The sequence below is a fragment of the Embiotoca jacksoni genome, unplaced genomic scaffold (assembly GCF_022577435.1).
Source record: "Embiotoca jacksoni isolate LCO1_2020_lvr unplaced genomic scaffold, fEmbJac1.0.p SCAF_3, whole genome shotgun sequence".
Classification (NCBI taxonomy): Eukaryota; Metazoa; Chordata; class Actinopteri; family Embiotocidae; genus Embiotoca; species Embiotoca jacksoni.
Genome location: NW_027185381.1, coordinates 9,777,212 through 9,789,449, shown reverse-complemented (window position 1 = coordinate 9,789,449; position 12,238 = coordinate 9,777,212). Strand labels below are relative to the sequence as shown.

Below are 12,238 nucleotides of genomic sequence, written 5' to 3'. Positions count from 1 at the left end.
CTAAGCATATTCTGCCTTCACAGAATACACAGTTTTATTGTTTATAAATATAAGCGTAACACAGAAATCTATGATCTAATAATCTAACACTGAGTTGCCTGAAAGAGAATAATTCATATCTTGTTTGCTTTCTATTATGTTTTTGAACAAAAATTCAGCAGCTCTCTCCTTCTTAGAGAATTGATTTCAGATTTTCACTCTCAAAACATCACTGTGCATATCTTGCTTTATTAAATAGCTCTGGAGTTACTCATTGCATTAATGCACTTCTCCATTTGTGGCCCATTTAGAAACTGCTGCGGGTGAATCTCTATTCTTTAGGTTTGGGTCAGAATCGGCACACAAACAGCTGTATCAACACCTCCAGATGTATTTACCTCCAGACGTAATAAATACGACCGTGATGTAGTTACAGGTGCACAACTATGCAGTGCAAAGACTGGACCGCAGTGTGCTCTTCTTTTCCCTTGAAAAAGCACAAAGGCTTCTCACTCTCCCAACCATTTTTCTTTGGTGTCTCGTCTGCGGCTGAACTAGACAAACTGTAATTTGCTGTTTGGCTGCTGACGGCGGGGCTGGTGGCTTACCTTGCACTGGCACAGGGTGCACTCTGTGCCATGTTTAATCCAGGAGGAGCCACTGAAGCGTGAGATGTTGTGCTCGTCCGTGCACGTCTTGGTGATGTCGTTGCGGATGGTGTCGGCCTGGCAGGGGTCGGTGACACAGCGGGGACAGCACTCGCCCTCGGGCACCACAGTAAACTCGCAGTCGACGGGCGGGCAGGGCAGAGGCCAGCAGTCCACCTGCCCCTGCTGTGAAGATGGACAGAGAGAGAATTTGAGATTGACAGACAGACACAGAGAGAAAAAAAAGCAGAAAAAGTCCAAAATAATCTCTGCCTGCAAAAGCACTATTGCGTTCCCCCATGCCTAAACAAGTTATTCATGCAAATACACATATTTCTCCTGACGTCGTGTATTTGTATGCTAGAGGGACTGTCTCCTCTTGATGAAAAAAGAAGTTGTTAAGGTACCTAGAAAATATAGATGAGCAGAGCAATCTTCCAACAAAGTCAGCAGTTTTCTCAGACTGTAAATGCTTCAGCGTTTTAATTGACTTGTTCTAGTCTCATTGTTGTTCCTACATTAATCTCACAGCAAACTTTCAGCACAGAAAGCCTTATTGGATTTTTCCCACTGCCGTTTTCTATTTGCCAGACAGACCAAGTTTTATATTTTGGCCATCTTTGCAAATCCTACCCTCACTATACAGTATGTGCTTTATCATCCGGGCCCGACCCACTTCTGCTTGCATTGTTGTCCACGAGTGTTTCTGCTGCACACCTTATTGGGAAATGAAATATGAGTTCAGACTGTATATGTTTAAACACACCAACAGATACACACAAACACACACACACACACACACACACACACACACACACACACACACACACACACACACACACACACACACACACACACACACACACACACACACACACACACACACACAAAGTCACAAGAGGCTTGGTGCAATTGTCCCACTGGGGGTATTTAATATCACTGAAAATCGTGTGGCTCAGCATTTCAGAAATGTTGTAATAAATTAGGCTGGCTATAAAGCAGCGACTCACACAGTGCTAATGCCCACTCCCTGCCTCTGTGCAGTGTGTAAACATTCAAAGTGGGAAATCCCCTGAGTTGCACTCTTTACCCGCAGCCAGAGGGAGGGATTGACTGTAGCCTCAGGTATCTGTTGCACACTGCGATATGGGACACTGTCATCTTTGTCTGTTTATGCAGATGTGGCCTATGATCACAAAGGAGGATGAGATTTGCCATACAGCGAGCTTTCATTTGCCTTTCACACATAAGAGTGCGGCAGAAAAACTTTAACTAAAACTGAAGCCCGTCTTTGATTTCTTTGTGATATTTCAGAAGGTTATTATTTTAATCTGGCGTTCATGGTATCTCCCTGCAGTTTAATCTTTCAGCTTTTACATAGACGGATGTAAGGATTCACTGAATGTTACAAAATGCTTCCAGCATAGATAAAACTGGTGACATTTATCTTTTCCTGGGAATTAGCCTGCAACAATCTACATGTGTGGTTATGGAAATCAATGCTTCTTTGATATTATGATTTAACAAGATAGCAAACTGCGAGTGGCCCACGTGTGCAGTCTGGAAAGGCCACACTCTTGATTTGAAATTATTGCACGGTTAGCAGAGACGGATTCACATCTTGGTCTTGGGAGAATGTTTTGCCCATCTGCCTGTTGTCACTGTGTATTTTAAGGCCCCTACTGAGCCTGGACAGCCATGGCTCAACTAAATGTAGCAGCATTGAAGGTTCATTTCACGTCCCTGTCACGCTACTGGAGCCCACTGTTCAGTATCGCAGGGCAGGAGTAGCCGTAACACTCGCCCTTCAAAGTGCTGCTCTTTGTCCTGTGTGCTGGTGGTACTTTGCGTTGCGTGTGCGTCTGTGCATCTTTAATCAAGTGTGTTTTATGTTTATGTCTGTCTGTATATACGCGTGTGCAGGGGTATGTGTTGCCGTGGTGATAGGTGTGCCCGCATTTTCAAACACGTGTATGATACGCACATATACATGTTTACACTGGACGTGAGTGCTCCGCTGTTGCGACGGGCGTGTCTGCATTCTCAAATGTGTTTGTGTCAACATATAGAAGTTCCTATAGTGAGCCCAGCCTCAGCAAGAGTGAAGCCGAGCGAACCCATTTTCAGCCGACTGTGCTTCCCTGCTGCCTCTCAGCTGAGTGGTGATTTTCAAGCTCTTCTATAATGGCTCGCTGTAAGAAATCCAAAAAAGCAGCCCTCGGGTCCGGGGAATCAGGACGACATTACAATGGTGGGAGGGGGAGGGAAGAAATGACATGGCTGTTGCTACTCTGACCATTAAATCTGTCAGACTGGAGCCAACTTTGAGTATCTTAGCTACAAGTATGCCTGGTCTTTAAAAGCAACAAAGAGCAGATAAAAAGAAGAAGAAGAAAAAAAAAAAAAAAAGTGTTGTAAAGTGCTTGTCTGAGATCCACAGTGATGATGATTTGTGAGTCATTAACAGAAGCAGTGACACTAGTGTGGGTGTGTGCTACAGCATGGGTAAGAGAAGACAGTGGGGTAGAATAGAAAGCGTGATATTTGCATTTAATATGCATATGGATGTATAGTAAGAGGGGCATCACAGGTGGAAAGAGTTATTGTTTCTGTCAGCTTTATTGGGAAACACTTAGAAAATGCTTCTCTTCTGCTTGAACAGCAGCACTGTGTAAACCTTGGGAAAAGGTCAGCACAGCAGAAGATGTGAACACAAAGAAAATAGAGCATATGTCTCACTGTGAGAGATTCAGGTGGAGAACACAATGTTATTTTCTTTAGTGTGAGAAATGGGACTGCATGCAGAGGTGCACTTGAAACTACCAGAAACACACATGCTGCAAGTACTCATCAATCAACACAAGCTTGTAATACTCACTGTTTCATCATCCCACTATAGATGTACGCATGTTTTCTCCTGTTCTCTTAACCTTGGAAGTATCTTTAATTAAAATGTGTAATTCCATCACAGCACAGCAAAACAACAGTGCAGACACTTCTTTGAATGCTTTTAAACCTCAGTAATCACTGTCTCGCTTTCTTTTGCAAAATATGAAAAACAATCTTCATTTTCTCCTCACTGCAACCTTCCTATTCACCTCTTAATCACTCCCCCTCTCTTACCACAAAACAGCTCTCCTTGACTTTCTTTACCGAGTGCATCTCTCATTCATGAGCATTTCCATGGAGACTGGAGTATTTGTTACATTTCTTACGTGGGCACTGCGGCACAGCAATGAACGCTTATGTTGTTTTCAGTATCACCCTTAAATGGCTCCAGATAGAAAAAGCGCTACTTTGCTGCGATTTCATTAACATGCGGGCGGTTCGTTTATCCGTTCCTATACTCACCAGGCACTGGCACTGCTGGCAGTTCTCCACCCATGTGTCCCCGCTGCCGTAGGTGAGCAGGCCGTTCTGGTGCAGACACTGGCTGCTCAGGCGAGGGTCGCACTCGGGGCAGCAGAACAGGTCGGCGTTGGGGTTGTCGCAGTCGCACACCATCCTGCGGCACATCACTTGGCCAGCCTGAGCACGGAGCACAATTAAACATTGAACACGGCGCTGCACACAGGCATGAGTAAACATACACACGCAAAGACAAAGCCCTTTGTTTGATGGGATCATTAAACATATATGTTGATGATAAATAATGTAATAAAGGCTATGCAGCCCGGCCCTAGCAACTGTTCTGAAGCTGCATTTCACAGCTCGTCGTGTTGGCAAGACACGCCAGATGGAAATCTTATTTTATGAATACTGATGGTCAATGGTTCTTCTCCACTTACTGATCGTCGATGGGATGTTTGATTAAAGGTGCCTCCCTACTGCTGCAGGTCTGAATTCAACTCATTACCTTTGTCAAATACTTCTCCAGGACTCATGTGTGGTACTGCCACTTCAATTTGTCTGAGCCATAGAGGAAATAAAGGTGGTGATATTTATTCTAGACACAATTTTGGCAGACAATTAGCTAATTAACTAACTCTTTGGTTGTTAGAGAATCAATCAGCAACTATTTTGATAAATGACTAATTATTAAAAATAATTAACAAAGTAACTTGTTAAGAAAAATGGCAAAAAAAACATTTGGCTCCACCTTGTCAAATGTGAATATTTACATTTGATTAAGTTGGGTTTGCCAAATTGTGATGGACGTTTGAAACACTTTAGAGACAAACTACAACTTGATTGATACAAAAAAAAGAAGAAGAATCAGATTAATTGACAATGAAAATAATGGTTGACTACAGCCCTAAAAACACATGCTGCAGTAGATGAAAGATGGTGACAGGAACAGTTTCAACATGTAGCCTTTACATTGATTCTCATGGAGGGTGCCTTATTCAGTGTGTGCTGATCAAGTGTCCTGTATCAGTGATGAAAGTGACCTCATCATCTTGCATTAATTAGTCAGTTGTAATCTTTCACACAATTCTTCTTTGTCCAGTTCAATTCTAATACTGTTATATTATTAAAATTTGTATTACACTTTTGGCTTCTGCTTTCGTAGAATAAAGGTTTATCTTAAAATATGAAAAATACTAAGTCTGAATTAACTATAGATGACAACTCAGATCTATGAAAAATATTTACAAAATGCATGAAAATTTGAAACGTACATTTAAACCTTAATCTCCAAAAATTGCTGCAAATGTTCTTTATTATTTTAAGATTGTGTAGAAAAACTACATTGATACCCAGCGTGAATAAAGCAGTTTAATTTTGACCATGCTTTAATCAGCATCACACTGCAGAATGCACTGATGCAGTAAACCCCACCCATCTGGTGCTCCAAGCAGGTTGAAACAATGAACTATTAGCATATTGCACGACCTCAGTCTGGACACATCCCAGTCGGTGTCTCTTCTGTGGTGTTTGACCTTGGTTACCCCCATCATTTAGTCGCAGCTCTCTATCTAATATCCAGCTGTGTCCACCCATCTCCAAAACAATAACATGTTTACTCCTCTGCTCCCTGAACTGCTCAATACGACTAATTTTGACAGGCAGCTCTTCCAACTCAAATCAATTAATATGACTCATTTAATTAGGGAGCCATTTCTGCCCTGGTCCTTTGTAATCAAATGAATAATTTGCTGCTTGATCGTTCACTACCGACACTAATCCGCTATAATCACCTTACACTTCAGCCAGACACTTGGCATTAGGTTGAGGGAAACGCTGAAATGTAGAGTATGACTGCTCCGTGACCAAATAATCATGAAGGAGAAATGTGTTTGGGGTGACAGAATGAGTTTTTCAGATCAACTGTTCCCAGGTGCCTTGTCACTTTGGTGTCAGAAATCAATCAAAACAACCACATCAAAGCTTGAGCCCCTCTGACAGACCTCTGAAAAATCACTACAAACAGCTCATGCACTTAATTAAATTGCTCATCAGAATAGCATCAGTGTCAGCTGTACTATCACACCAGAACTTATTGCGTTTGCATGTTTTAACTGCACATGTCCAGATGATTGATCGATCAAGAATTCTATTTGTCTGTCTGTCCTTGTGTCTGTCTGTCTGCGTGTGTGTGTGTGTGTGTGTGTGTGTGTGTGTGTGTGTGTGTGTGTCTGTTTGTCTGTCCGTCTGTTTGTATCAGTGGATTTTAAGGAGTTTAAAGATGTCTTGACGTTTTGTTACTTGCTCACTACTTTACCAGCTTGAGAATTGGGGGAGCAATCTCGCCAACTACATAAATCAGCATAAAGACGTGCAAGCCTGATGAATTATATGTTTTCCATATACTTGTGATAAAAAGTTGAACCAAACACATATGATCAACTAACGAATGACAGCTTGTTTAGCAAACAGTGCTCTATTTACATATCCAGCTGACACACAGTAGCATCAGCAGTTTGGAGTTTTGTTTTTGGCCACCTGGCGAGCATCACGTCTAATTTGCACCTCTTGTAGCTGTTTTAGTCTCCACCATCTCTTGAGAAACGTACTTCTCTCTTAAGCTGCTAAATTCTCCACGATAGTCACTAGAAGGGTGGCAAAGTGGGTAATTTTCTGTTTGTTTGTCACCACAAACCCATTTGACCCATTGATAATATAACATATTGATTAGTGCAGCTTTATAAACACACAATTACACTACCTAATTAATCATTTATCATGAAAATATAAATGTTGATATGAGTTACGCACTACAATTTAATTGATTTATAATTAATAACATCATGAGCCCAAAGGTGGCATAATAACGGTCCTTAATCTGGTGACACATGTTATGTCTAATTTAATATTGATTTAATATTTAATATTTTATGTGATTTAGTATTTTTCCAAATGTCCCTGACTGGTTGTAGAGTAGCAGTGTGGTTACGGGACAAAACAAAGTGACATTTGCTGCTGATTGGCCATGTGGGAGACGACATCATTTGTAAGGAAGAACAGGTTTACACTTGTTTTGTTATTCTTTTTATAGACACATGGAAAGTAGAGAAACAATAAAGAAAGCTGAACAAATCCACTCCTACACCAGCTGGACAGTACAGGAGGGGTGTGGGGGCATCACTGCTAAACTATGGCTGTGGACACATTTCCTCTGTCTCTTAATTTTTTTTGATCTTATCCATCTTTCCACTTCCACATCTTGCCACTCTGTCTGTTTCAACTGATCCGTCTTCTTCTGTTTTGTCACTCTTTGGGTTTCTCTCTCAGCTTTCCTCGTCTCTGTGTTCTCTGTGTCCTTCTCCCTTTTCTGTTTATTACCTGGCAGGAGCACACCGAGCACCTATCGCTGTCCAGCACCCAGATCTGCCCACTGTGCTTGACCTTGTTGTCATGGATACAGTCGCCGGTGCAGTTGTGCCCGTGGGGGCACCGACAGTCGTAGCCTCCCTCCAGGTTGAAGCACACTGTGTCGTTGGCACAGGTGTTCCTCCCTGTTTTGCATTCATTAATATCTGCAGGGAGCACAAAAAAGATGACATCATACATATGCTCAGTGCAGGTAACACAATTTATGCATGGGTGGTGCATTTTTTTTTTTGGTACAAGGCCAGTAATGTTGCTTTAATAACATGATGACAAGGTAAAGGAGTTTTTCTTGTAAGTGTTTTTCCTGTTCTGCGTCAGTGAGCAGCCATGTTTTTCTCTTTGTGGGGACAATACTACCATGCTCTCTGAACTCAACTGTGAAACGTAGCAATGCAACATTTTTCTAATTTTGGGGAAAACATGCAGTATACAACTGTAATGTAACCCAGAAACCCACTTTTGGTCAAATTATAACTTGCTTTGAGAGGTGCAGACAAGTTCGGGGCTTTTTTTTCTTTTTCTTTTTTTTCTTTTTCTCTCAATAGTGGCTTTAATTTGCTTTTTTCTTGCCTCTCCCAATTCAAACTGACAGCCAAGATCGGGTCAGCGAGTGAAGCAGCACTAGCCCTATTGTTACAGGCAATGCTTCAATGCTACCTAGATTGAGGATTTCCATTTTGACAGCTGACACTTCTTCTGAAAGGCCGCATCACAGACAATGTTCCAGAAAATGGAGCTTAGAAAAGTGTCATTTTGGGGGGAAAAACACATCTATATATGTTTACATACCTGTAAAAAAATAATTAAAAAAAAACCACTCCAAAGTTGAGTGAGTTTCTGATGGTGGATGACATATATTTCAACTCAGCTCTGCTTTGTCAAAATGCACCTCTTTCAGTGTTTGCTTCAGGAATATGAGCCCCTCAATTCTGAGGCTAGAAATCAGAGGGAGGGCCTTTAAGTTGTGATGAAACTGAGATGTAACATACAAGGTCAGAAAATGAAAACACATGGTGATTCCACTGAGGCATTGTAGAACAAACAAAATCATATTCTTGCATTGCTAAAATGCATAAACCCGAATACAAACCTCAATGAATGAAAAACTCAAATTTTAGATAAAATATGTATTAATAATATTTATTGTTAAGTTCAAAATGTCCAAAGATGTCTTCAGAATGTAATTTTCAGACATGATTATCTAAATCACAAACATATAAGATGCGAATATTAATTTTTCACATTTTATTTTACGTCACAGAAAATTACTATTCTTATATACCATAGTAATATGTGTATATATGTCTTACACGTAACAAATTATTTTTGGGATGAAACTTTCTTTTGTGTAATATCTTCAAGATCATCCTCGGACATAATAACAAAGAAATTCAAAATTTGGTAGTCAAATTAAAACCTACAAAAAATAAGTGGAGACGGGCAACTCACCTACACATGATTCCCCATTGGTGGAAAACAATCCGTTGTCATGGTAGCCATCACGGCACTCACAGTGGTACCAGCCGGGCAAGTTGACACAAGTGGATTTACTATCACACTCGACGAAGCCGTCCGCACACTCATCAATATCTGAAGAGGGGAGAGGAGAGAAAAGGAAAAGACAAGAAGAACAATAAGACCTCCATATACAGTCAACATATCAGGCTGGTTTCAAAATATGCTTTTCACAGTGAATGAGCTATTGAGCTCCATTCTTGCCTGGTAGGCATTTTCAACATCGACTGATTCATAATTGATAAAAAAAAAATAATAAAAAAAAAACATGTCTGGCAATTGAGTGAATCTAGTCCAAAGGCTCTATTGATCAAGCATAGTTTCATCGCCAGAGAAGGACATCTGTATCAATAAAAGATAGCAGGGAATAAATGAATCGAATATAACAAGCTTATTGTTAGAGGACAGAGATGTAACTGGCTTTTATTTTGAAGTGCCAGTAAAACTCATTCTTAGTCTCATCCTCCAAATAAATACCAAGGTGTGTGAACACTTTTATTTATCTTTGCCTGGACATAAGGAGTCAAAATGCGATGATGTGCAAAGAAGCTCAGCAAAGGGCTTTGACACAGCTTCTAACAGCCTGTGGGTGGCTGTCAATAGATGGAGCTGATGTTTGTTTTCACAGAGCTCTTCTTAGAAATATCCTTGACTCTGTCTCCTCCTTCAGCTCTTGTCTTTAATACAAGACTCAGTTTACATGCTTTTGACTTTCCCCTCTCTGGAATTTTTCCATCATCCTCTGCTCGTCTCTTTTATTCTGTTTCACTCTTTCTCTGTTTCACTTTCTCACTCCTCTCTCTGCTTACAACAGGCCAACCTCCAACCCTTTTATTACAACAAGCAATCTTGCAAACATCAACCAAATCCAAAACAATTTTCAACAATGAGCATAATACACACAGAGACAGATTACTCTGATATCGCAGCAAACATTTAATTAAACTGAGAGCCAGGCCCACACGAGAGAAGAAATAAAGCCTGTTATTACACAGTAGGGCTAAATATGTTAAGTCCAGACATGCACCGTGATTAAATGTCTCTGCATAGCCAGTGATGGCTTTTTTTATGATTGTGCATGATGCATGATGCTCCGCACTCATTATGAAAATGGCAGTGTGCCGTCTATGACCTTCTCAGCGACTGCCTGCAACAGTATCCCCCACAGAGCGACAGGCAGACGGGCTCACGGTCCCCCACCGCCCAGCCAGTAATGGGATTAAGATCTATTGGCTAATGAGTCTTCAGCCTTTTAATAGAATTTCTGCAGCAGATTAACCGTTGATCAAATGTCCCGCAGATTAGGGCGTTATCTATTTAAAAATTACCAGCATTTGTCTGAGTCAGCTGCAGGTCTGCAAAAAAAACTTCAGCATACTCCTTTTTTTTCCTGGTTTCCATACCAGCCAGTTGGCTGCAGTATGCTGGAGTATACTGAAGTTTTTTTTGCAGACCTGCAAAAAAACCTGAAATGTTAGCTTTCACTTTAAAGTCTGCCACATAGTAAGACTTTAAGGAGCTCTTTTTCTCACTATGTGGTACTAATTACATGAGTTTGGTGGGAGCGGAGCACCTAATTTTCTCCCCTTAGGTTGGCAACGCTGTGTTAAAAGGACACTGCTTAAACATCACGAGTCTACAGCAAATAGCATAACTAGCCTATTTTTGAAAATTAATGTAAATTCTCCCCACTCCTGAAGAGAACTATTCAATGCTCTTTGTTGCCTGTGAATATCAGTGTGATAAAAGCACAGGGATCTTTTAAAGGGAGACGATGCACGAGGTGTGTTGCCACTATGGAACAAAAAAAAAAAAAATCGAGGTGAATTTCTTTGAATCATCCTCTTCTTCCCAATAAGGCAGTATGAAATAGTCCAGAGTACAACTAAGCAGTCAAATACTATTTATAACAGACGCTGCTGGTGAGGTAAGTCTAAAAATATGCAAATGGTTTATTTTCAGCCAGTTTCATTCAGGTGTTTTAAATGCACGGCAGTCTGGTTGTAACAACAGAGGGTTACACCTTCAACAAAAGATAAGTCGTTGTGTCTTTTATCTGAGCAAACCTGTCAGCTACAATTACGGCGCGACGCTTCTCGGCCTGCTGTCGAATCAACTTTTTAAGTGCTGCGGCGTTTTAGGACGGCGAAACTCGCTGTCGTCGCGCCTTAGATTCAATAGGACTGACGGTGTGAGGTACGGCAAGGATGCAACACGCTTGCAAAAGTCTCGCCTTCTCTTTTGTCATCTTGGGTAAATGATAATGGAAGATCATTGTAATTAAAGAAACAACAGCGACAGTCAGACAAGGGCACTGCCGAGAGGAGCTGTCTCGACTGAATCAAGAGGCTTTTGTCGACTCAAAGATGTGCATGGCGAAGTGTTTTCACTAGTCAAATCATTTCATGTTTTTCCTCTCTCAACTCTGAAGGAACAAAAAGATGACACAAACAAAATACAATCTGGCTGGAGAGGTCAAGGCTACGATAGAGCAACTATTTTTGAGTTACCTTGCTGACAGAAAGCCATTGAAAATAACAGAAATACCTACGCACACAGAGGAGGAGGAGGTGGAGGAGGATGGGCCAGATGAGGAGGAGAGCAAAGATAAAAGGAAGGAAGATGAGGTGGTTGAGGAAGAGAAAGAAGAGGAGGTGGAATAGGTGAAGTAGGAGAAAGAGAGAGGATGAGAGAGGCTGCAGTTATCCTACTCGTTACCCTGAGTGGCAGGCTGGAAACTAGGGCTATATTAAGGCAGCTCTCGGAGGACAAAGTGAGGAACAAGCGGATGGTCTTTCCTCTGCACCCTCCTGGGCTTGTTATGCCACTCTGCCATGAATGCCCATTTCTCCCTTTTTATTCACCCTCTGCCTTCTCTGAGTTCCTTTTTCTCCATCTCCGTCTCTGTGTCTGTTTGTCTCAAAGCTGATGCAAACACAGAAGTGCTCTCATTATCATCTTTGCCAATCCCTGCAGTTTCCTCTCTTTTTCATCAGAAAAATGCAGAGTTTAGAGTTGAGTTCAGCCTGCCCTCTTCTCTTCATGTCTCCACTTTCATTGTCCCTGCCCCTGACAACCTCTTCACTTCGCTCTCGCTGCCTATTCTGATCCTGGACAGGTACAGTTCTTTGCTTTTGCCCCTTCCTGCTTTCCTTCCTTTCACACGTTCCCGTTTCCCTCCGCATGTCTTTTCCTTTCTTTGACTGACAGATAGCCCCAGGGATTGAGATGCGGTTCTGCTGCGTTGCATCACTCAGTGCGAAACCTTTTACTGCTGCCACATGTACATCTCCTGTACAGTAACCTAATTCCAACTGATATCC

At 41.5% G+C, this 12,238-nt stretch overlaps 1 protein-coding gene across 1 annotated transcript in view; it reads right to left on the bottom strand.

Moving 5' to 3' along the window:
• nell2a (neural EGFL like 2a) overlaps nt 1-12,238 on the bottom strand; it is a 79,925-nt gene that overhangs the window by 2,544 nt on the left and 65,143 nt on the right. Inside the window, exons 16-19 of the mRNA XM_069162173.1 lie at nt 8,850-8,990; nt 7,353-7,546; nt 3,978-4,154; nt 588-812 (exon numbers count right to left, since the gene is read on the bottom strand). Coding sequence (XP_069018274.1) covers nt 588-812; nt 3,978-4,154; nt 7,353-7,546; nt 8,850-8,990 — 737 coding nt within the window. The remainder of the gene's footprint in view (nt 1-587; nt 813-3,977; nt 4,155-7,352; nt 7,547-8,849; nt 8,991-12,238) is intronic.